General features: G+C 36.0%; 1 protein-coding gene across 1 annotated transcript in view; it reads right to left on the bottom strand.

Annotated features, from left to right (window-relative positions):
* Nucleotides 1-26,809, bottom strand: part of LOC125677459 (uncharacterized) — a 63,401-nt gene that overhangs the window by 24,959 nt on the left and 11,633 nt on the right. Inside the window, exons 4-10 of the mRNA XM_056161013.1 lie at nucleotides 26,541-26,738; nucleotides 16,826-16,956; nucleotides 4,892-4,991; nucleotides 4,317-4,412; nucleotides 3,947-4,042; nucleotides 3,704-3,799; nucleotides 1,872-1,985 (exon numbers count right to left, since the gene is read on the bottom strand). Coding sequence (XP_056016988.1) covers nucleotides 1,872-1,985; nucleotides 3,704-3,799; nucleotides 3,947-4,042; nucleotides 4,317-4,412; nucleotides 4,892-4,991; nucleotides 16,826-16,956; nucleotides 26,541-26,738 — 831 coding nt within the window. The remainder of the gene's footprint in view (nucleotides 1-1,871; nucleotides 1,986-3,703; nucleotides 3,800-3,946; nucleotides 4,043-4,316; nucleotides 4,413-4,891; nucleotides 4,992-16,825; nucleotides 16,957-26,540; nucleotides 26,739-26,809) is intronic.

Raw genomic sequence — 26,809 nt, 5'->3', positions numbered from 1 at the left:
AGCATATTTGAATAAAAATTGTCATTTTTCATTTGAAAATGGACATATCTATTCTATGACCTGAATGATATGCACGGGTTAACATGGCAATGGGAGTTGCATAGCAACCAAACTATGATGGTTTTACATTACTCATGTGGGATTAAGTTGATGTGCCATTTAAAGAAAAATTCTGACAGTGCGTGCCGGATCCCTTATTTAAATGTTTAAATGGTTTCAAAGAATGGCTGTCAATGAGAAATTATTACAATTTTAAACGCAATTTTTAGTAACAAGTATGCATTTACACATTTATTTTTTCATTTACAAGCATAACTAAGATAAATAATTTTATGACTAATAGTGTTAGATATATCCAGTCTTGGGTGTTTAGATTTTTTCACCTGAGAAAGTTTGAAAAAAGGGGAAATCCGAATTTGACTTATTACTGATTATCTCCCTTTTTTCTTGGACATTGACCATACATTACAATTGACATTAACGTATTTTCTTTTATATCAACAATTTCTTTAAACTGTATATTTCATTACAATAAATCTATTTTAAAACAATTATATCAAATTTGTGCGTTATTTTTTTTTAAACCTCGCCATGAAATACTTGGATAATAGCCATTGAATATGTCTTAAACTGGGTGATCGTTACTATGAAAACCAAACAGGTGGAAGAAAAAAATATTGAGGTTATATTTTCGCTTCTAAAGGCAAAGGGTATCACCATGCCAAGTTTTGTCAAAATCTGACTCTTACATGGAGTAGTACTGAGGATTATGAAATGAAAGCGTTTCCGTTAAAATTTTAACTTTGTGTACCGTTTATTTTACTTCTTGTGATATAAGACTGCACCGTATGCAAATTATGTCGAGCTAGAGTGTGTTTGTTCGTAAATACCCATACCTGGTTTTGTCTATCGCTGTCCACGATTCAAAAATTGCGCTCAAAATGGATACTGGAGAAGTCGGACTATAACAAAATCTGACTATAACAAAGTCGGCCCATCGCGGACTCGGCCTATTACGGACTTGGCCTATTCATTTCTTTACAAGTGTCCCCCACCCCTTTTTTTATTTAGTTCTTTGATAGAATAGTATTAAATTTATCTTTTAAAGATAGAATAGTATATATTCGAAAGCTTGAAATTATAGTGTAACGTGTTACTGGGTTCTTTACAAGAGATGGGGTCATATATTTATAATTTTCCTCTTACTCTACTTGATTGACCATTAACATATTTTTTTCTATCTCTCTGCCCGAGTGTTGATTGGTACCGAGTTACTTATTTCGGGTTTCTAATCATATACATAGGGTAGTTCGCTGGCTGTGCTAATTGCACCATGTTTCTGAGCCAAGTTCCCATTGCTTAGTGAAACTACAGAGTGCCTCACACTTATTAAGGATAATTGCACCCAGTACCCCACTGCAATTCCTTAAGCTCTTTCCACTAATGCTTACTCTTTTTCTCCCTAGCCTATTTCTTATTTCTATTCTTGTCCTACCTATTCGTTCTTCTCGCTTCTGGAGTTGTTAACATCAGACTGACTGATTTCTCGACTGCAGGCTCTTATATAGTACTGGACCAAGTCTATCCAAAGAGGGGCGATCAAATCCTTGGACTATTCTTTTGCAAATCACTTCTGCGTTTGGAAGACATGGACCTAACACACTATAACTATTCATCATCCCAATATCTTATACCGGACACTGTGATTTAACACATACACACACACACACACACACACATGTTCAGACGCCGTTCACTCAACATTCATTCTACGCTCAGAAACTTTTCGTTCACTGCTCGTTCACCATTCAAGTGGGGAAGAAGAACGTTTCTGGGACTGCAGTTACGATCCTTCTTTAACATTCACATACCTTTGTTCAGATTTGGTAAAGTAGCATGGACGATAGGAAGATTATTTAATTCTTGACAACTGGTGTTCATGCCTTTAAATCCCTCCGTAGGACAGGTTCGCATAACACCAAGAGCTGAAATATTATAACATCGCTGTATTCATGAACTTTATATATATATATATACAGATGACTCTCGATGGCTCGAACTTCGATCTCTTGAAGTTCTTGGTCTCTTGAAGTGAAATCATGGTCCCGATTTTTTTCTCTATATAACAAAGCAAATTTACTTTCAATCTCTCGAACGTTCGATCTCTCGAAATGAAGTTGGGTCCTTTAAAACACATTTCCTTTGTTTTTCACTCTCGATCTCTCGAAGTGGTGGCAGCGTATACCCACCGTTACCCAAGCGTGTAATAATTTCCGCTGGGGCCTTACCTGGATTTTGTTGAATGCCGGAGGGGTAATTAGGTGTTTACATAGTTCAAACATCGTCCGTGCGTCTTTGAGGAGGTGGCACATTGGATAATTGGTCAGTTTACACTTTGCACTAGGGTTTTGTGTCGTGGTGATCAAAATTATACATAATCCGACTATGAATAAAATATATAATTTGTTTTGACTTGACAACGAGAGAGTAAGTTTTATACAAAATTTTTCGAGTTTGTTCTTTGTGTAAAGTTACTCTAACACATCGTTTTACTCAATCGTTAGAATTTTTGCTTTGGGTAAAGCGACATAACATTGTGCTCTGTCTAGCTTGTGATATTAAAGCGTCATCGGAACCTGTTTTTTTATGCCTATCTATGCATGATTAAAGAACAAATAAATACATAAACTTTGAAATGTTTTTATTAATGCAAAATAAGGTTTTGTATTTTGATATCAAAGTACCTGACGAATATGAAGGAAAACATGTCAAAACGATATCATATGATCTTGTTGGTATACATTTCCGGTTATTGTAAAATCTGAACCATGCAGGCGGACCTTCAATTTCCGAATTTCGATCTCTCGAACTCTCGATTTCTCGAAGTTTTATCAAGGTCCCTTGAACTTCAAGTTATCGAGAGTCACCTTTATATATATATATATATATATATATATATATATATATATATATATATATATACATTATTATTATTATATATATTATATATATATTCTGTGCTTGATATTAAATATTTCTTCACTGAGGGCAGTTATGTTCATTTAAGAGTTCATTGCTATTTCTTTGCTTTATATGAAATATTTCGAATGCAATTTGCATCATGTATGATCCTCTTGAATTTACGTTATATAACTGCATCCCATTTCCATTCTCAATGACCGTGTAGCACGTGACAGCGTGGCGAGAATTCCATCGTCACCGAAAGCAAGTTTGTCGATTTGCCTAGATGGTCGAGCAGTCTAGCACGCTGGTTACATGCTGCTAGGAGATTTGTTTCCGCAGGTCGTGAGTTCAACCCAGGGTAGGGGCGGAAGTGTGTATCAAAATAAAGTGAAATTTTCGGTGCTTGATATTAAATATTTCTTCACTTAGGGCAGTTATGATCATTTAAGAGTTCATTGCTATTTTTGCTTTATATATATATATATATATATATATATATATATATATATATTACCTTTTCCAGCCAAAGGGAGACATTGTTGCTCCGCTGAACTATCCTTCTGAAGGGAAAATATCCCCATACTGCTTGATTCATCTTTGCTCAAGGCAGCTGATATATAATATTGTAACATCGCTGCATTCATGAACTTTAGCTATATATATATCTATCTGAAATGCGTCACGGTACGCTGATTTAGATAGACCTCTGAGGCTTATAAGGTTGTGAGGTGAATAGTACCTTTTCCAGCTAATGGAAGACATTGTTGTATCGCGGAACTCTCATTCTGAAGAGAAAATATTCCCATACTGCTTGATTCATCTTTGCTCAAGGCAGCTGAAATATAATATTGTAACTTCGGTGCATTCATGAACGTAAGCTATATATATATATATATATATATATATATATATATATATATATATATAACACGCTGATTTAGATAGACCTCTGAGGTTTATAAGGTTGTGAAGTGAATACTACCTTTTCCAGCCAATGAGAGACATTGTTGTTCCACGGAACTCTCATTCTGAAGAGAACATTTTCCCATACTGCTAGATTCATCTTTGCTCAAGGCAGCTGAAATATAATATTGTAACTTCGGTGCATTCATGAACTTAAGCTATATATATATATATATATATATATATATATATATATATATATATATAGACCTCTGAGGCTTATAAGGTTTAATACTATGTTATGATGTTACAATATTATATATCAGCTGCCTTATATATATATATATATATATATATATATATATATATATATATATATATATATATATATATAACACGCTGATTTAGATAGACCTCTGAGGCTTATAAGGTTGTGAGGTGAATACTACCTTTTCCAGCCAATGAGAGACATTGTTGTTCCACGGAACTCTCATTCTGAAGAGAACATTTTCCCATACTGCTAGATTCATCTTTGCTCAAGGCAGCTGAAATATAATATTGTAACATCGCTGCATTCATGAACTTTAGTTATATATATATATATAGATAGATAGATAATAATTACTTTTCGTAATGATCGGTAAAAGTATAGGTAAAAATAAAAAAGATACACGAAGACGTTTAGTAAAGCTTTAGCGCTTTCATTTCAAATATTCAGAAGCTTTACATTTAGTAACATAGCGACGTTAAGTCACAAACAGCGTAACGTTAAACTTAAACAAATCTAAACGTCATTACATACTGACTGTTGAAATGTATTGTTCATTTTGACGTCATAGCAAAGCAAAACGAAATTTCGACGTCATAAGACACTGAACGTTAAAACATAGTGTTTACAGTGATGTCATTTTAAAGTAATGTTGTTATATATATATATATATATATATATATATATATATATATATATCAGTACACCAAAAATGGTAATTAAAGCATGCTTATGAGGTTGTGAGGTGAGTACTACCTTTTCCAGCCAGTGGGAAACTCAAATTCTGAAGAGAATATATTCCAATACTGCTTGATTCAGCTTTGCTCAAGGCAGAGGATTGATTTCTCAATGTCAGCTACAATAAACTCGAAAACAATTACGTGGCATACCAAGACATTCATATTCATACATTCTGTATGAAAGGTGAAGATAACGAACAGTGATAAATCTCATAACTCCTACAAGCAATACAAAATAGATAGTTGGGCAAACACAGACCCCTGGACACACCAGAGGTGGGATCAGGAGTCGTATGCATAAACATTCTTAAGTCCTTAAGCATATACTTAAGTATGAATTTCTTGCTTAGCAGGTTGAGATTTTACTTAGCATATTGCTTAGCAGATTGCATAAAACTTCTTAACTCTTAAGTATATGCTTAAAGTTAAGCATGGTCTTTACTTGTCTTAAGTTCTTAAGCATATTGCTTAGCAAGAACAAAATGGCTGACAGAAAACAGAGAACATTCAAACCACGAATCAATCCCTTAGAATCAATGACAGCAGCAGAACTGCAGCACAGATTTAGATTTGATCAGGAAGGAATTGAATTTATAACAGATTTAATTCAAAATGACATTATGCCTTTGACCAACAGAAATCACAGTGTACCTGCAATTGTGCAAGTCATGGTTGCCTTGAGATACTATGCTACAGGTAAGATGCAGCTATGTAGTGGTGACAACTTTGGTCTTCACCAGTCAACAGTTTCAAGAATAATTCAAAGAGTTACTACCGCTCTTGTTCAACCAAATATTGTCAAGCGATTCGTTTCCTTTCCAATGGACCCAGGAACTATTCGAAAGCACCAGGTTGACTTTTTTGCCATTGCTGGTTTCCCTGGCGTGGTTGGGGCGATTGATGGAACTCATGTGCGAATTATAGCTCCCAGTGAACACGAAGTGGAGTATGTCAACCGGAAAAACTTTCACAGTATAAATGTACAGATTGTATGTGATGCCAGTTATAAGATTTTAGACATCGTGGCAAGCTGGCCGGGAGCGACTCACGATGCCAGAATACTGAGGGAGAGTGGTCTATTTCAGCTCTTTCAACGACGTTTATTGCCCGTGAAATGCCATCTTCTCGGTGATAGCGGTTATCCTGGGAAAGACTGGCTGCTGACACCTTTTTTAAATCCACAAACTGGTCCACAGTCACAGTACAACAGGTAAGGAAATTAGGGCCTAATATAAATCGGAGCACTTTGAAAAATAAACACTTATCGCTTATATTACGAGAAATATTCTCATATTCTCTAACAGCACACCCATCATGTTAACATGTATTATGAAGGTGAAATCGAAGAATTATCCAGTGAATCCAATGATGTTGCAGTATATATAGCATGTATTTATTTTATTTTTGACTGAGAGGGAGATAGACAGCTAAGCACGTAACATCGTTTTTTTTTGGGGGGGGGGGGGACCTCATTCATTAGTCCTAACCCGGACCAGCCGAAAAATTTAGCATGTAAAGAAAACAAAATGGGAAATAAAAAACAGAATCAGAATGAACGGGGATGGATAATTAATCAGAAAGAAATTATACTTTCAAGATTTATATTGAACGTATTAAACTTCCCGTATCTGCATACAATCATGAATATTATAATCAATGATTGCCCATGCGCTCTCTCTCTCTCTCTCTCTCTCTCTCTCTCTCTCTCTCTCTCTCTCTGTTGCTTTCATTATCTAATACATCTAAAGATTAAATTAAAGATTTTAATAATCAATAGCGTATATGAATAAAAGCAAATAATCGTTAAGTCATTTCTGTTTATATTGATATTAGTCTTTTTCATGAACTACATCTAGTTGCATTTGACACCGAAGATTTACATCCTTAAATATTGATTACAAGCACGTAGAATCGGAGAGGGTGTAATTTGAAAACTTGAAAGTTAAGGATTTAGCCTTGTAGCTTGTAGCGACCTACCCACTGCACGATTTAAGAAATTGAAGTCGGAAGGGGGAATTGAGACAGTTTCAGACTACTACCCCCCCCCCCTCCCCTCACACACACACACACATGCTCCCAATTTAAGGTTTACGTAATCGGACAATTTAAGCAACATTTTTGTTATTATTTTATTGCTTGTCAAGAAATTTACACAACTTAACCGGCAACATACCCCTTCTGATACATTGAAAAATATAAGTAATGTTAGCACGGGGCTCTATAAAGTTCAATCTGCAGTTTGGTCATACTTCGTCATTCAATAACTTATTCAAAATTTTAAAAAATGTTTGTCGGGTTAGCGGTACTATGATGTATGACTATAACAATGACCTGTGTATAACTTGTACATTCCATGCAAATTCGAAGGGGTTTTCGCCTCAGTAGAACAATGGGGGTCAGCTAATCCGTGTATTTGAAATCAACAGAAGTGCTTAGCTTCTTGCGGAAAGTTTGAAATATATTGGGTCGGCGCAAGATACCCGTGATCTTAGACTAGATCTGATATCGCGCCGACCCAATATATTTCACAGTTTTCATAAGAGTCAAAACCCAAACTAGCTAACCGTAATTTAGTTATACTGTGACAAAGACCCTAGGAATTTGCATGGTATATACTTATTATACAAAAATCATTGAATTATCAGACACTCCCGATGAACATTTTTTTTATGAAAACCTCTATCAAAGTACATCGAACATAAGTCTCGGTCAAATGTAATTAACTCGGAATTTTAAAAATAAATCATTCGATGGTTTGTATTTTTGCTTCTATTAATTACGTAATAAATTAATTCCAATTTGTTAATCATCGACAATGCTTTAATTTCTATATTGGATCAAGTTATATTTGTCAAGATGCAAAACACAATATGATGGTAGTAATTATGTTAAACAGCGCATTTGTCAGAGAAAGAGAGAGAGAGAGAGAGAGAGAGAGAGAGAGAGAGAGAGAGAGAGAGAGAGCACATCGGTAATTATTAGATATCCCAATCACATGTTGTACATGTATGTTTTTCATTTACTGAATATACTAATTCGCATTCAAAACAGGAATTGCCTGCAAGTACGCATTATTTAAACATAGAATTTAAGAATATTTTAATGAAGAAAGAAAACTATTAAAGAAAAAATTTCGAAACCAGGTTTTCTTAAAAACATAATATATAGTGTTTGCTATCGTTAGAATTGGCTCAAAATGCTGAAAAACAATATAAGTATCAGGAGGGAAAATATTGACATTTTTTTCTTTTCTTAAAATTCCACCCTTATCTTCATTATTTGACCTGCGGCACATTTTCACATCTCCCGCAAGGCCCGTGGCTAGAACAAAGCTTTTAGCAGCTGTGTGTATTCGCAAATAACACACACCGTGGAACACGGAGGACACGGTGTATCTCCGTGGATTTTCCACCGTGGTTTTTCCACGGTGGGGTGTATAAAACTCGTGTCGTGTACTGTATATTCAAAACACTAACGCATTCTGGATTCTAGTATCCATCTTCATGTGGATATACTTTGGAACTGCATATTTTCATTCACACACATTTATTTTTCTTCTCTCTATCTATATATGGATGTAACACACACCTCTGACACCCCCCCCCCCCAATTATTTTTCTCAAAGTATATCTTCATTTTTAAAAGGTCGCATAAGTGCACTCGCACCCTTGTTGAGAGAACAATTGGTCACTTAAAAAGACGGTTCCATGTTCTTCATGGAGAAATACGTCAGCATCCTCAACGTGCCAGCAATGTCATCATAGCATGCGGAGTTTTACATAACATCGCAAAAATGTTCAATCTGCCCCTCCCTGACGATGATGACAACACAGATGCTTACAATGACAATAGAAATGCCAATGACCACATAGTTGCAGATATCCAGGGTACAGATGGTCGAGCTTACAGAAACCACATTGTTTCTGCTCATTTTATGTAAACAGGTATGTGGTCACTGCGTAACAGTAAATGAAAAGATACAAATAATTAAAAAAGTACTGGTAACATTATTTAATTCAAGATTATAGAACTATTTGATAATTACTAAATGTGAGTAAATTCGTGTCAAAGCGCTTATAATTCACTACTTGTATCTACTCCTTCAATTCTTTCAATCTGAAGTCGTATAAACTTGTTTCGGAGGGTGAGATTCTCAATTTCTAGTTCTAGCTTCTGCTTTTGCAGATGCGGGTCAATTACAGTGTGGGTGCAAACATTGGTAGGACATGCGTTTGGCTGTGGGATAATTGATGCGTTCGAATGTTGGGATAGAAGAATACTTGCTAGTATAAAAAAAAATATAAAACTAGGCAATTATGTGTAATTTCGAAATTAACGCAAGTATTTATTCTTTAGAAATAAAAGAAAATAATTCATACTCAAATGCATCAAGGAATCAAAGACTGTCTGAAGTTTGTAATCAGTGGCGGATCCAGAGGGGATCCGGGAGTTAGAACACCCCCCCCCCCTTTCGTCACATGATTTTGCTAAAGAAAAGTATAAATTACGCATCTTTAAGATGTACCTCCAATTTTGAAAACCAGAATTAATTGTAACTCCCCCCCCCCCTTCAAAATTCCTCGATCCGCCCTGGTAATAATTAGATGATGAAAAATTGTTTGAAAAATTCCTTTTTAAGTGCCTGTATTGCATAGATAGGGCCAGCTTTGGGTGGGTAATTATTGGGGAAAAAATCACACATCATAATAATTATGTATTTTCTGTATAATCTAGAAAACGCACAGCTTGTTCAACATAATTCAAATCAAACCACAAACCATGGGACATCCTATATTTATTTCTACCTTACAAAGTCTTACTTATTCTATCAAATTTAAGATGAAATCACCAAGGTTGTTTTTTTAATTAGTCGTTAGGTAAATTAAATCAAGGTAGATCTATTCTCATTCTGAACTTTTGTCATAATTTAGAGATTTCATAGTTAAAAAAGCAGGTGTCCGGGTAGGGCGGAGTTAGCGCTCTAGCTTCTACAGTAACAGTTGCGACCCGAGTTCGATCCCCTAGTGCCAATATCCGTGCATCAAAGGGCCCCATTGCAAATCAATTTCGAGCTTCCGTGGGTTATCCCTGTACTTTATGCATGCACATTATATTTATTTAGAAGGGTCATATCGATCAAAGGTTTTACATTATTTATATTTTTCTGTCATTAAGTTAAATTAAAAATTTCTCAAAATAGCAATGGCTTATACCGCACCTATGTAAGCTAACTTTCCACACTTACTTTTTCATGATTTATAAGGATGACCGGAAGAGGGGGGGGGGGCAAAAAAGGGACATAACCTTTGAATAATATTACGTCATTTCAGTCAATGACGATGCATATTTCGACATTTTGTTTACTGTGTATAACTTTGTGCAGACTGCGATATTCGAATTTGTTGAGGATTTGATTGCTGAATACAGAAACAACATATGATATTGGGCCTGTTTGGATACATACTAGATGGTACGGTATGATAACATACAATTAGGCTACCCTCGAGTGCCTAGGTCTAGGAAGTTTATGAAAACCTGGAACCTATAAGATATATTTATTTATAAATGCGATAGTAAAGAAATATAGTTCATCATCAGCACATTACGGGGAATGGATTTAGTGCCTGTCTTGTTCGTGTATGTTTTTCAAGCAAATTTGAAATGCATACTATATACTATATAGATTTAATATATATTCGTTTACCCGTTTGTTTCACACTACGTCGTGCGTCTGCCAGCTCTGCTTTCCCCTTCATCTGTATATTTAATCCGAGATTCCTCTGACTCTTAACCCCGCTTTTATTTTGTGACTTCTGCGGGGGAGAGTCAAAGCGGACTCCATATTGAAAAGTGGGAATTCAGCGACACCAGCTGGTGTCGCTGCTTTACCTACCTCTTACAACTTTATTTCGCGGATCTATCTTCCAAGACGTGAGAAATCAGTTAACGGAAGATAAATCGATAAATAGATCATGATTAATACGATGCTATCGCCGTTTAAACGGCCCTAACACCGACAAATGGAGCATCACTTGAATTAGGTCGCCGCCTCGCCATTTGATTTCTTTGCGCATGACGTCAGCACATGTAAACACAAAATTCCATCGTTTAAACGGCGATAGCATCGTATTAATCATGATGTATTTGTAGAATAACCTTCCGATAACTGAATCCTCGCGTCTTAGAAGATGGGTCCGCGAAATAAAGTTGTAAGAGGTAGGTAAAGCAGCGACACCAGCTGGTGTCGCTGAATTCCCACTTTTCAAGATGGAGTCCGCTCTGACTCTCCCCCGCACATGTCAAATATAAAAGCGGGGGTAAGAGTCAGAGGAATCTCGGATTACTGTATACTGTGCCATTTCTTCTCAACCTCCTCCACCGTTCGCTTGGTGGAGGAAGAGGCATTGATGGCATCTGTGATTTTCCTCCAAACAACTAAGAAAAGAAAACCGAATTGGACAGCAGATGAATGCTTGTTTTTAAACAAGTGTGTAGAAGAACATAAAAGTGTCCTTCGAGCTAAATTCGGAACGGGGATTACGACATCAAAGAAACGGGAGATTTGGAGGAAAATCACAGATGCCATCAATGCCTCTTCCTCCACCAAGCGAACGGTGGAGGAGGTTGAGAAGAAATGGCACAATATACAGATGAAGGGGAAAACAGAGCTGGCAGACGCATGACGTAGTGTGAAACAAACGGGTAAACGAATATATATTAAATCTATATAGTATATATATAGTATGCATTTCAAATTTGCTTGAAAAACATACACGAACAAGACAGGCACTAAATCCATTCCCCGTAAGTAAGACTTTGTAATGTAGAAATAAATATAGGATGCCCCTTGGTTTCTGGTTTGATTTGAATTATATTAACAAGTTGTGTGTTTTCTAGATTATACAGAAAATACATAATTATTATGATGTGTGATTTCCCCCCAATAACTACCCACCCAAAGCTGGCCCTATCTATGCAATACAGGCACTTAAAAAGGAATTTGGCAAACAATTTTTCATCATCTAATTATTACCAGGGCGGATCGAGGAATTTTGAAGGGGGGGGGGGTACAATTAATTCTGGTTTTCAAAATTGGGGGTACATCTTAAAGATGCGTAATTTATACTTTTCTTTAGCAAAATCATGTGACAAAAGGGGGGGGATCTAACTCCCGGATCCCTTCTGGATTCGCCACTGATTACAAACTTCAGACAGTCTTTGATTCCTTGATGCATTTGAGTATGAATTATTTTCTTCTATTTCTAAAGAATAAATACTTGCATTAATTTCGAAATTACACATAATTGACTAGTTTAGCATTTTTTTATACTAGCAAGTATTCTTCTATCCCAACATTCGAACGCATCAATTATCCCCCCCCCCTCCCCCATTAGGCAACCGGTCCAAGCTGCTACCATCTCTATGTGCAATATCGATTGATAGATATATTATAGGACTGAACATTCTTTTTAAAGAATTTATCGATGTGTAAACTCTGGACATTTTACTCACAAACGGAGTAAAAGTGCAAGGCACTTTTATGTTAAGTTTGTGTGTAAAATGTTCAGAATTTACACATAATAAATTCTTCCAAAAAAAAAAATGTTTGATTCCCTGTATTATCAATTTCAAAAATTTGAATAGTTTTCCCGCACTGTGTTATTTGTTTTCAGGCGAGTGCATGTACGTATGCATAGCGTTTTGTGATTTATTGATGTGTAAATTCACGATTAGATTTGTTTTTGTCCAATCAAAACAATTGTAATAAATAACATTAGAATTATACTACATTATTTATCATTACTTGTTTTGGCACCAGCGTATTTTGTTTAATTTTGTAGGCGGTGGACCAGCGGGAAAACCTTTAACGCCATTAGCAGAAGCAGTTGGGAGTGTTATTGGTACCAACAATATAAGTATCAGTGGGATCCCTGGTACAGTTGACACAACATATATAATGCTCGACAGACCAAAGATCAGCACGGAAACCACAGCGAGTACGATGTATGTTCAGGAATTTTATACACCATTTCTTAATTCTTGGATTGAAAATTGAAAAAAAAAAATTTTTTTATCCATGTATAAGAATTCGATTCCTTTTATTTCAGTGAATCAGATGGCCTTGTGACTCAAGATCTCCATGTCATCAGCACCAGTGAATCTGGAGATGGGCAGCAACAAATAAACTTTGTTACTGTCCCACAGCCAAACGCATGTCCTACCAATGTTTGCACCCACACCGTAATTGACCCGCATCTGCAAAAGCAGAAGCTAGAACTAGAAATTGAGAATCTCACCCTCCGAAACAAGTTTATACGACTTCAGATTGAAAGAATTGAAGGAGTAGATACAAGTAGTGAATTATAAGCGCTTTGACACGAATTTACTCACATTTAGTAATTATCAAATAGTTCTATAATCTTGAATTGAATAATGCTGCCAGTACTTTTTTAATTATTTGTATCTTTTCATTTACTGTTACGCAGTGACCACATACCTGTTTACATAAAATGAGCAGAAACAATGTGATTTTTGTAAGCTCGACCATCTGTACCCTGGATATCTGCAGCCATGTGGTCATTGGCATTTCCATTGTCATTGTAAGCATCTGCGTTGTCATCATCGTCAGGGAGGGGCAGATTGAACATTTTTGCGATGTTATGTAAAACTCCGCATGCTATGATGACATTGCTGGCACGTTGAGGATGCTGACGTATTTCTCCATGAAGAACATGGAACCGTCTTTTTAAGTGACCAATTGTTCTCTCAACAAGGGTGCGAGTGCACTTATGCGACCTTTTAAAAATGAAGATATACTTTGAGAAAAATAATTGGGGGGGGGGGTGTCAGAGGTGTGTGTTACATTCATATATAGATAGAGAAGAAAGAGAGATGTGTGTGAATGAAAATATGCAGTTCCAAAGTATATCCACATGAAGATGGATATTAGAATCCAGAATGCGTTAGTGTTTTAAATATACTTTTGAGTTGTATATTTTCTTTCTTTCTTTTTTTTAATCTATTACTTTTGTACTCTATGTTAGTCCCTAAGCCATGTTTTTTCTAAAGTTTTAAAGATACACGCATGTCAACAACAAAAATTCGACTTGTATCTTTCGTAATAGTTAACATGAATGATATCTATGTTTGTTATGCAGAATGGGGCGAGCGAATTTAAACTGGGTCGAAATGCCTCGGTACCGTTTACCGAAAGCAGCAACCCCAACAATCTGGATGAACAGCAGTGTCCTCATCATGATGGGTGTGCTGTTAGAGAATATGAGAATATTTCTCGTAATATAAGCGATAAGTGTTTATTTTTCAAAGTGCTCCGATTTATATTAGGCCCTAATTTCCTTACCTGTTGTACCGTGACTGTGGACCAGCTTGTGGATTTAAAAAAGGTGTCAGCAGCCAGTCTTTCCCAGGATAACCGCTATCACCGAGAAGATGGCATTTCACGGGCAATAAACGTCGTTGAAAGAGCTGAAATAGACCACTCTCCCTCAGTATTCTGGCATCGTGAGTCGCTCCCGGTCAGCTTGCCACGATGTCTAAAATCTTATAACTGGCATCACATACAATCTGTACATTTATACTGTGAAAGTTTTTCCGGTTGACATACTCCACTTCGTGTTCACTGGGAGCTATAATTCGCACATGAGTTCCATCAATCGCCCCAACCACGCCAGGGAAACCAGCAATGGCAAAAAAGTCAACCTGGTGCTTTCGAATAGTTCCTGGGTCCATTGGAAAGGAAACGAATCGCTTGACAATATTTGGTTGAACAAGAGCGGTAGTAACTCTGAATTATTCTTGAAACCGTTGACTGGTGAAGACCAAAGTTGTCACCACTACATAGCTGCATCTTACCTGTAGCATAGTATCTCAAGGCAACCATGACTTGCACAATTGCAGGTACACTGTGATTTCTGTTGGTCAAAGGCATAATGTCATTTTGAATTAAATCTGTTATAAATTCAATTCCTTCCTGATCAAATCTAAATCTGTGCTGCGGTTCTGCTGCTGTCATTGATTCTAAGGGATTAATTCGTGGTTTGAATGTTCTCTGTTTTCTGTCAGTCATTTTGTTCTTGCTAAGCAATATGCTTAAGAACTTAAGACAAGTAAAGACCATGCTTAACTTTAAGCATATACTTAAGAGTTAAGAAGTTTTATGCAATCTGCTAAGCAATATGCTAAGTAAAATCTCAACCTGCTAAGCAAGAAATTCATACTTAAGTATATGCTTAAGGACTTAAGAATTTTTATGCATACGACTCCTGGTGCCTAGGAGGAGTAAGCATACCCTGTCGACCGGTCACACACGCCGTGAGCCCCATATCCTGTTCAGGTAAACGGAGTTATCTGCAGTCAAAATCAGTGTGCCAAGAACGGCTTAACAATCGGTATGAAACACGTCAGACAGCATTTGGCCCAATGGTAGGTTGTATTAACAAACTAGATCGTTATAACGACCATAGAATTTGCAAAATGCTCACTTCAATCGAGACTTTTGAAACCCCTGTACCATCAACTTGTTTGTCAGTAGCTTACCTAGATTTAAAAACGGCTTATACGCAGAACAAGCTCTTGCATATCGAATCAGTTGAGATATATAAACACCATATGCAGGTGATAATGGAATATTGCTACATAAATATGGGAAGTTGACGATAGAGAAGCTGAAATCATCCCGTTTGTCATACAGTTGAGTTGTCAATTTGCCGTTTATGTCTTTCAATAAAATATCTAAGTATGAAGCCGAAGTGGACGACTCTGTGGTGTCCTTTATTTGGAGCTCACAGGGATATATCAAATCGACATATGAATGGACGTTATTATTGTTAATAGACAAAACGTCATCGATATATCAAAATGTCGAATTGAAGGCCACGGCGAGAGATTGTTTCTTCTCACAATTCGTGCCCATGAGAATTCCAACAGACTGTTGGAAGACCTGATCATCAAATACCACGAAGATATTGTCAATGAGAAACTCTACAATATTTTTTTATTTCAACTATGTATATGATTATACATGATGACATTAACTGCATCAAAACATAAATAACAACAGCTATTTAAATCGCTGACCTACATCCACGACGAAGAATGACTATTTAGTTATAAGTGCCAGGGTGTGCGAAACCAAACGTGTATTGTAAGCTTAAATACCAGCTTAATTTCCAAATACAGTTTCTACATTTAATGATTCAGCAAACTTGAGAAAAGGGTAAACACGGCCTGCTGGAAACGCCAAAAATGGGATTCAGTATCAAGGAAGCATCCACATCCATCGAAAGCCCTGTGTCTTGATCGGGTAAGCATCACAATGTTTCCATGTTTATTATTTACGGAAAAAAAACTGACTTCTTATCAAATGTACAATAGGGTTAAAATGTCCATGCATTTAACAAATTTAGTTTTACGGGAATTACTCAACATCACGACAGAGGTCACTGATGTTTGAATAATGTCGAGGTCAATCATGTTTATCTTTCAAATGAATTACATTTCTTTCATTATTGATATGCTCTACTCCCTATTTTTCATCGAAATGTTATGCATGTCCAATAAATCTATCTTTCAATCACATTTTATAAATTATTTTATCGAAATTCGATATCAATGTTTAAAGCAAATCAGCATTAACAATAATTGATATTCAATCGATATTTCATTATCATGTCGGGTTTGACCGGTTAACATGCTTACTCCTCCTAGACACCTTACTCCGCGTCTGGTATGTCCTGGGGTCCTAATGTTAATTCTTTAATGGAATTATGAGATTTATAAATGTTGTTATCTTCAGATTTCCATTACAGGTTACAAGTGCACTTTCATAAAAAGGTAGATACTTGTATTTGCGGAGTGACATAATTTTAGTGCTGGTTTTCAAATACCAAATTTAAAAAAAAAATGTGTACTTCAAGTTTTGTTCATTTACCTCTTCGGGTAAGCCAGTCTCCACGGTAACTTTATAACATGGGCATATCAGTAACAGGAGTAAAGCGAGAACGATCCATATCATCCGCTTGCTTTCCTTATTTTCAAGAACTCTACTTTTCTTCACTGCCACTGAAACATAGTTATGCAGTAATATATGCTTTTATTTACACATCATCCTTCAAAATCAGTATTTATTAAACATGTTCACAATTAAAGCTCAAAGGAGACGGTTTTTAACATTATAACACTTTTAAATGATCGATACATTTCGTTATGTTGCTGTAAATGATTAAAATTGTCATGTCTGTGATGAACCTGATGCAAATAAAACAAAACAACTTGATGGATTCTTCATTGATTTATAAACAAGCTGTCTTGAAAGTCGCATATCTTTGTGTAAACGTATTCCCTTTTCCATTTTGTTTTACAAAAAGTACAAAACATGTTCTGTGTTTCATTAACATAACCACCCATGGCATTTTCTTTTTTTCTTTATTATTCGAACGTTTTGACTCCACATCACTTTTCATACCTCCATACCTTCTTCACTGTAACATCGTGAACATTGACCCTACCTCTACCATAGATGAAATATTGCCGAAACAGCCTAAACCACTTAACAATCAACCTTCTTGGGACGTGTACCTGATTCAACACAAGAAATAAAGTTTGGTTGCATCTGCCGGTCGTGTCAACATGTTGACTGTCGTTCGGGAAGTCTCGGAGGGTTTTATTTATAGTTGAGGAAAGTTACTGATATCACAAAACCATGCGTGCACGCTATATTCGAAAATTATTTGGAAATACGCCGTATGGCGTGGCAAATCATTATCGCATTGCGTCATTTTATAACAGTATGCACAAATGGCGCATGGTGAGTCTCCTTTCCAGGCCCTGTAACAATACTTCTCTCCATAATTTCACTTTGCTTTGTAGATTCCTCATATAATGCTTAGAAAAATTAACACGCATTCTGAGAGTAGTGCATGGCAATACATAGGTTCCTACCAGTCACACAGATAATTGGACCGCAACACTATTTGAAGTTTATTACACGCATATACTATGTTATCTAGAAGTTTTAATGAGTGTATTACTCTTATCTAAAGACTGAGATAAGAAACTTGGATGTAAACTTTAAGCTGGAGTGGATATGACTCCACTAGTTTCGAATCAACTTTGAAGAGATGAACTCAAAATGTACCGATTATCATATTAATATCTGAAAGCACAACAACACAAATCTTAACTAGAATACTGCAAACCGTACCATATACGCCCCGCGGACAATGGAATTCAACCTGTAAGCGCATTACGCACTCTAAATTGATACCACACACATTGTGGATAGAGAAGCCTTAAGGTAGGTTATGACACACAATCAAGTTGAAATGTGAGCTGATAATGCATTTCCCTGAAAGGAGGATTTATGACAATACGTTTAGCATAACAGAAAAAAATCTGGAAAACCGTTTGACCTACTTTTACTCCCAATGTAGGTAGTGGTGTACCGATCCAGCTGAAACGCAAACTGAACTTGTATTTCTCCAAGATGAAGCTTGTGACGAAATTTCAGACCAATAGTTATCCCTAATGAAAAGAAGTCAGTAAAACTGTTTTGTCTACTTTTAGCCCTAGTGTAGGTCACCAACGGATGAGACAATCCAGCTGAAATGCACTCTGAACTTGTATTCCTCCGAGAGGAAGGTTGCGACTAAATCTCAGGCCAATATCTGTATCCATAATGAAAGAAAGCCGGGAAATTAGTTTGACCTACATTTAACCCTAAAGTAGGTAACTGAAGGACAGACCGATCCTGCTGAAATGCAAACCGGACTTGAATTCCTCTGAGAGAAAGCTTGTGAATAAATGTCAGGGCAATAGCTGTGTTTGTAACAAAAAAGTCTGTAACAAGTTTGTAACAAGAAAACTGCTTGGCCCACTATCAACCATAAAGTAGACCATGCTGCACCAATCCAGGTGAAAAGCAAACTCACTCTTACGCGTTTTGAGGGAGAAATTGTGACAAAATTTAAAAGCTATCAATGCATCTGTTAAAGAAAAAAGTCCGGAAAAAGCGACCTCAGCCAGCCAGCTAGCCAAGCGGACGCACGCTCGCACGGCGTCATAACATAATATGTCTCGTCTCACGACGGGGTATAAAACTGATAATTCAAACTATTTTTCGAAGTCCAAGGGCCGTAACTCTGCATAAAATCACAAAATCAAAAATTGATCTGTAACAAGTTATGATAAAGCTATGTACCAAATATCAATTGAATATCTGGAAGCACAACAACAAAAATCAATAATCTGATAACTCATGCTATTTTTCTAAGTTCAAGGACAATAACTTGGTGAATAATCAATGAATCAAGACGAAATTCGAACTTGATCTGTAACTTGTTTTGCCAAAGCAAAGTACCAAATATGAAATAAATATATGCAAAAACAGAGAAAACGGTGTGGAAAACTGATTCGTTGGACTGACAGACAGACGGACGGACGGAGTGCGAACTTAAAGTCCCCTTCGACTTCGTCGGTAGGGGACTAATAACGATATCATCTCCAAGAGGTACTCGGAATAGAAAATCGTGACCCGATTATCGTTCCTGATTCCCCGAATTTATGACATCAAGAGACACCACATCAAAACAATTCCATTGGCGATTTATTTCGTAACTGGGAGGGTTTGTGGACGGGGAACCTGTGTGTGTTGTACAAGGATATCACCTTCAATCCATAAGCAATGTAAATGTCAGCCACATCGACGATTTTTCATCGGTGAATGAACAATAACATCGATCAAGATATTCATTTCGAACCAGTTTCAAATAATATTGTCTGGTTAATGACACAAAGACCGGCAAACAAAATACAATGTACACAGCATCCATGATGTTCATCTGTTACAGTCAAAACATTTAACGTCAAAATGCAATGAGCGTGCGGAGGAAAGATATAAGCTTATCGCCACGAACGAGTGGAAACATTTTTCAACACGGACTGGGAGTTTATAGAATAAAAGCACTTGCGTTAATATTTAATTTTGTTGGTTTTTCTTCTTCTTTTAATTTAATGTTTATTATATATACAATCTAGACATATAATTTAACGCAGTTTTGTTCATAACGATAAAAGTTGCTGTTTTAAATTGCTTTTTACCGATAGTAATCAAAGTACATGAATAGTATGAGGAATGGGGCCAGCTTTTTTTTCTTCGTAAAACGAGTTCTATACATACATACACTGTTATCTTGAAATGTTAACCGTGCAGATATGTTTTAATGAGTAAACGGATCACAGGTACATAGTTGAATTAATTTCAAAAAGCGGATCTTACATAAAAGTTCTGCGCCAAAAGTGGAAGCTATATGTTGATTTAAATCAGGAACGGCAATTTCTGCAGGCCTATTACCCGCTCATTGTTCTCTTATCAGCTAAATGAGTTATAAAAAATTGAACTAATAACTAGTGATCCTAATTGTTCGAGAACAATTAGAAGGCTTTCCACCTACCATGATTAACAAAAAAAAAAAAAAAAGAATATTCAAGATGATGTAGGAAACCCAAAAATACCTTGAAAATGAAAAAAAAAATGCATGATGACCTTGACCTTTGACGTTGAGCTCATTTTGAAGGTCAAAGGTCATCGGTCGTCATGCAAGTGATCCCATGTTTCTATCTATATTAATGTAAAAGCTATAAGCTTTAAAAATGTTAATCAAGACCTTCAGGTGCAATAATTATGCTTAGGGGTTTTTGGTTCCTTTTGGTTAGCTTCTCAATGCTAAAAATACTATGAAAGACCTTGAAAATGAAAAAAAAATGATGATGACCTTGACCTTTGACTTTGACCTCATTTTGAAGGTCAAAGGTCATCGGTCTCAATGCAAGTGGCCCCATGTCTCTATCTATATTAATATAAAAGTTATAGGCTTAGATAATGCTAATTGAGACTTTCAGGGGCAATAACTATGCTTAAGGGTTTTCGTATCCCTTCGTTTAATTTTTCTATGCAAGAGGGTTTTACTGTGAATTCATTAGCGAAGGTTCCGTGTCTCTATGACTTTCCGTTAAGTAGGATAACAAGGTTTTCAACGCGAGTTTCTGAAATTCACAGAAGGATCAAAGTTCAAAGTTATAATGCATACTATCGGAACCAAACAATAAGTCAATACTTATCCATAGAATATTTCAGCGCTATCTTAAGCAGGAAAGAGAGTATAAAAAGTGCTATTTTTTCTTCTGTTCTGAGGACCTTGACCTTTGACCTTGACCTAATTTTCAAGGTCAGAGGTCAATGATCCTATTTCAGTTGGTCCCATGTCTCTACGACAAACCGTTCTCAAAGTTCCACAAATTTTACGAATAAATCGCAAAACATAAAGAGACATTAACTCCCTTTAGGGGACACCGAATCCCTTCATTTGAAATTCTTCGCTTCTACTAATACTTCTCATTACCAGCTCGTTGGAGTTATCGCGCTTTGATGACTCTTGTGCGTCATTGGTAAGAAAATGCACAAATCTCGCGAGCAAGTGCGAGATTACTGGGACATAAACGAAACGGTCATATCACCCCCCCCCCCCTTTTTAAAAGTTAAAATACATGGTGTATTTTAAAATAAAATTACCATTAGTCAAACTGCATTTTTCAAATATTCTAACACTATCTTATTAAAGATGTTACATGTCTTTTTTAAACACTACCACACCTATTTTAAAAATTCCAAACAGCGATGTTCTCTGGACACCCAAGTCCATCAATATTTTGTAATTTTCAAATTAGCTTAGATGCAGTTTGGAAACGCATTAGGTGTGTTATTAGTGTTATAAACGTCTTTAAAAAATGCAGTTTGGCATATACATGTATATAACTTGTTCTAAAATATGGAAATTGACGGGGGTGGGGGTGGGTGGGTGTACGTGTACGATTACAAAGTCCATGCCATATGAACCTGTCCTAATTGTATGATAAAATAGAATGTCTTCATAGTCTGACAGAATAACTTTAAAAACATATTCATCACATTAATTACAAGAAAAGTTCTTGTGTTGGATGTGCATATAGGTTTTTCTCTTCACAGTTCTTCTTGCGATTGACGCTTTATATCGGTCAGATTTGGCAAATTTAGTAGCTTCTCTTCCTCACATAGTTTAATAAGTTCGTCTGTTTTCTTGTAAGAATAATCAATTCCTAAATTTGACCTTAGAATTGTAATAAGTGTTGTGGTTTGCAGTCGGTTATAATATGTATTCGATACCATAATTCATATTACGTATGCCTAAGTAATGTGTTTACATTATGTTATCCCGGTAGCACGACTTTACGCGCCTTTAATTTGAAGAGTTCCACTAATGGAAATGATAAGTATTACCCTCTATGCATTAGCAAAGGTTTCATCCTCCTAACATTTACGGTTAAAAAGTAGTAGCGATAACAATGATTTCTGTGAAAGGTCCAATAACTCCGTAAGGGGTCAAAGTTCAATTACGCAGGGTGAAATGTATTCGTTTCTCAAGAAGTACTATATGATGAACAATGAAGTTTTTCGATAAGTCTTAAGACGAACCTTTTTTTGACGGCAGGAAAATAATAATAAACAGAACAATAGCAATAGGACTTTCCACAGGAAGGTGGAAAGCCCTAATTATGTCCCCCTTTGTAAACGTTTCGATCTAGACCTCGTACTTTTGTTTTGAATACGCTTTACCAAATATCTAGCATTATAATTGATACAATAAGAGTAAAACTAAATGAAATAGAAATGAACTTAGAAGTTGAAATTTCGAGGAAGTCGGTGCTGAAAATGGTCCCACCCGTGCGCGGCAAAAGCTTAGATCATTTCAATGCACGCTGATTAAGACTACAAACCTTGCATTGTGAATTCGAATGTTTTGACTGTAACAACTGCTGTATATGTCATTTCCTGTCACTTTATGTGTGCTGGTCTTATGTGATAATTTTCAGAGAATATTCTCTGAGGAAATAAGAGAAATATAGATAAGTATTACTTGAAATATTTCTAACCCAGGCGCTCAGCATTGTTAGCTTTTTTTCAGAGGAGGGGGGGGGGGTCTAAGTTAAAGTTGACTTGTTGAATATCATTTTAAAAAGATGGAATTTCACCCAATTTTTAAAATCCTAAATCGTTGCACTGGTATTGTGTGAAGAGGAACTGCCTCAATTTTCCTACAACCTTCGAGTTTTATTTCATGTTGTATCCATCTTGTTGACTACTACTATAAAAGCTAAGGGAGTGGCTAGTCACCCAATATATCTTTATTTGCATATGGAAATAATGTATACAGATCGTTGTCAAAAATAAGGGCACAGTCCTTTCCCTCCCCACCCCTTACACACCCCATCCTCACATAGCCAGATCAGAATTCCCTTTGCACACATCCTGAGCGTCGTATTTTAAATTTATTTTCTTTAGGATTTTTATATGTATCATGTGCTGCTATTTTACAAATAGTATAATGGGTGAATATAATTACAATGATATGTGGCTACTTAATATTCTTTTACACTAAAATTTGCGACATTAGGGCACAAGGATGGATTGCCATCACTTTACGACGCGTTATTTTTCATGGTTTTTTTTTTAAATCTGTTCTCCGTGAAGTAACCGATGTGCAAACAAATTTGTGCTTCATTATAAAGAAAACAAAACATCCTCCAACTCTCGCATGACCGTCAAAATTGGTTTATAACACTTAACATATAATTGAAATATCACTTAACCTTTTTCTTTGAATATTGATTTTCAAACAGAAGAGGGTAAAGGGACGATAATAGAGTGTATAAGAGATAATATAAATTCAAAGTATCAGCCTGAAATATGTACGTACAATCTCGAGGCAGACGTAGACACGACCATGACTCTCCTGGAGGAGTTCACCTCTGTTACAGAGGAGGGGGTACAGAGAATAATCAAGCATTCACCTAATAAATCGTGTGAGCTATACCCAATACCAACATGGCTTTTAAAATCTTGTTTGCAAGAACTTCTACCAATTCTGACAAACATTATAAACCTATCGCTTAAATTTGCAAGTACACCAGCAGTATTCAAAAAATTACACATAAGACCTCTTCTGAAAAAAGCAAATCTTGAACCAAATACTCTTAAGAACTATAGACCTGTGCCCAATTTGCCTTTTGTTTCAAAGGTCCTGAAAAAAGTAGTGAACTCCCGTATTGAAAACCATTTGACATTAAATAACCTTCATGAAGAACACCAGTCAGCATATAGGCAGTTCCATTCCACGGAATCAGCACTACTGAAGGTACATTCTGATATACTACAATCTTTAGACTAAAATGATGTCACTATATTTGTGATGCTGGATCTCTCCGCTGCATTTGACACTATCGAACACACTACCCTGTTGCACCGACTTGAACATCTGTTCGGAATAACAGGCAAATCACTAGGATGGATATCCTCTTACCTCAGTGACCGTCACCAAACGGTCTGCATAGATGGTGCCAAGTGAAGGCCAGTGAAAATGAATTTCATTGTGCTGCAAGGATCAGTGCTAGGTCCCAAATTCTATACAATGTACACAAAACCAAGTGGTCCCATCTGTAGATATCATGGACTTGATCACCATTTTTAAGCTGATGACTCTCGCTTTATCTGTCTTTTAAACCTAGGGGCATAGCTACACAGGCAAATACATTACATCGTATTGAGGTTTGTCTGTATGACATCGTGTTTGGAAGCATGACAATATGTTGAAACTCAACACGGATAAGACCGAGGTATCTGTATTTGCATCTGATCGTAATGCAAACCTCATTAGAAACATTTCAGTGGCAGTAGGCGACTCACAAATTAATTCTTCAACCTGCGTTCGAAATCTTGGTGTCATGTTTGACTCCAAGATGGATATGGAGAAACAAGTGAACTCTGTCAGCAGATCTTGTTATGCACAGTTGCGGCAAATAGGCCACACCAGAAAATATTTAACAACAGAAGCAACTAAATCTCTTGTCACGTTAGATTACTGTAACGCTCTCCTGGTTGGTGTTCCAAAGAAAGTCCTGAGCAAGCTCCAACATATTCAGAACACTGCCGCATGTCTCATATCCAGGACCTCTCGTTACAACCATATCACTCCAATACTAAGAGAACTACACTGCTTACCTGTGCAGTATAGGACACAATCTAAGATACTTACTTATACTTACAAAGCCTTATATGATGAGTGTCCAACTTATATCAAACAATTACTAGATATATATAAGCCTACCCGAAATCCTAGGTCTATAAAACAATCAGTCACTTTAGTTATTCCAAAAAGTCAAACCATAACATACGGAGGTCGGTGTTTCAGAACAATAGCTCCAAAACTGTGGAATGCCCTTCCAGAACATGTAAGGGATTGTAGAACACTGTGTGCATTCAAGAAGTCACTGAAAACACATTTTTCCATCAAGTTCTCCAGGACTAGTTTCTATCATTTCAGTCATGCGTGTAGGTTAGATTCTGGGAAAAACTGTGAAAACTAAAGACTGTGTGTCTTAGCTTTCGAGTAGCATTCTGCGATGTTTATATAAAAAAGAAGAATTGTATGTTTTAATGTATTATACCTGAGACATTATATGCTGTGTGTGCGTGTGTGTATTTCATTATTATTATTATTTTAATACGCCCTGAAACTGATGTTTATTCTTATCTAGCATATTTATGGTATCTTGTGTTTTCATGTTTTATATGTACAATGAGGATAGGTACAGCTTTTATTTTATTTTGTTTTATTTATTGTATATGTATTATGTGTATAACATTCTGTTGTACGGTATATATGCATTGTAAAGCACCTTTGAGCGTACATAGTGTATGAAAAGGGTGCTATATAAATATGGAATTATAATTTATCATTATTATAATGCAACTTTCAACATGCAAGATATGTAAAGCTAGTTCTATTCATATTATATTATCTACTTAAATATTTAAACGAAAAAATTCTGATCATAACTACAAAGAGTAAATGTATCCTGCATTTATTATAGGTACACAATCATAATATCATAATTCTGCGTTTTCCGATTGCCTGAGATCCAATAGTCTTTGAAATATGGAATTTTATATTTCCTTGTATTGGCGGTCTATATAGTATTTCATTTCTCAAATAACGGGCCAAAATGAATTGGGAATTCAAAATTAATATCATTTATCAACATTTTAGTCACTCAATGGAATTTCAGATCTCTATTTATTTTCGAGTATTTTGCAATATAATACTTCTTTAATGAAATGGAGTACCGGAAATTGAACTATAGTAACATCGAATCCGATGTAAAGACGGTAGATCAAGTAATATTTCGCAAGTTTTATGTGTTTTAGTAGCAGGTTCCAATGTTTGATATTATTTAGCAGTAAGATAACGAAAAATACATCTCTATACACAATCAAATACCTGTATTTATTATTTTCTAGGAATGATATGCGAAGAGGATATATTTATTCCCGCAGAGTAACAGGTATGGGAATCGGACAATGATACCAGTGTTGATTACAAACAAGGTTGTGGGATAAGGTTTAAAGGTGCTCATTAAATATGTATTATCTCACCTGAAAGTGCAGCATTGGTAGTCTTCACTAATAGTGAACATGCAATAGTATTTGTAACAAAATTATTTATAACATCATGTTTTATTCACGAATAGTATATTGCTAGTTTTAAACTTCGTACTTGCTTTTTTTTCTTGCCGGACACCTTTCAGGATACCAGCAGCGATATGTGGGTGATCAATCTCAGCTAACGTTCGATTTAACTCGGTGTTCTTGTTTAATTCTTTTGGTGGTCTTTCTTCATGCCTCTGTTTAATTGAAGTAAGTATAATGAAGATGATGAATACCATCATTTGCACCACGATACCATCGTCCTTTTCTGGAAGGAAAAATATCCAAATGAAATTTGAAAGTAATTATTTTAAAATATGTTAAAGGGGAACTTTTCAT

Source organism: Ostrea edulis, chromosome 3 (genome assembly GCF_947568905.1).
Source record: "Ostrea edulis chromosome 3, xbOstEdul1.1, whole genome shotgun sequence".
NCBI lineage: Eukaryota > Metazoa > Mollusca > Bivalvia > Ostreida > Ostreidae > Ostrea > Ostrea edulis.
The sequence above is the reverse complement of the archived record's forward strand: the minus strand, read 5'-3'. Positions and strand labels throughout refer to the sequence as shown.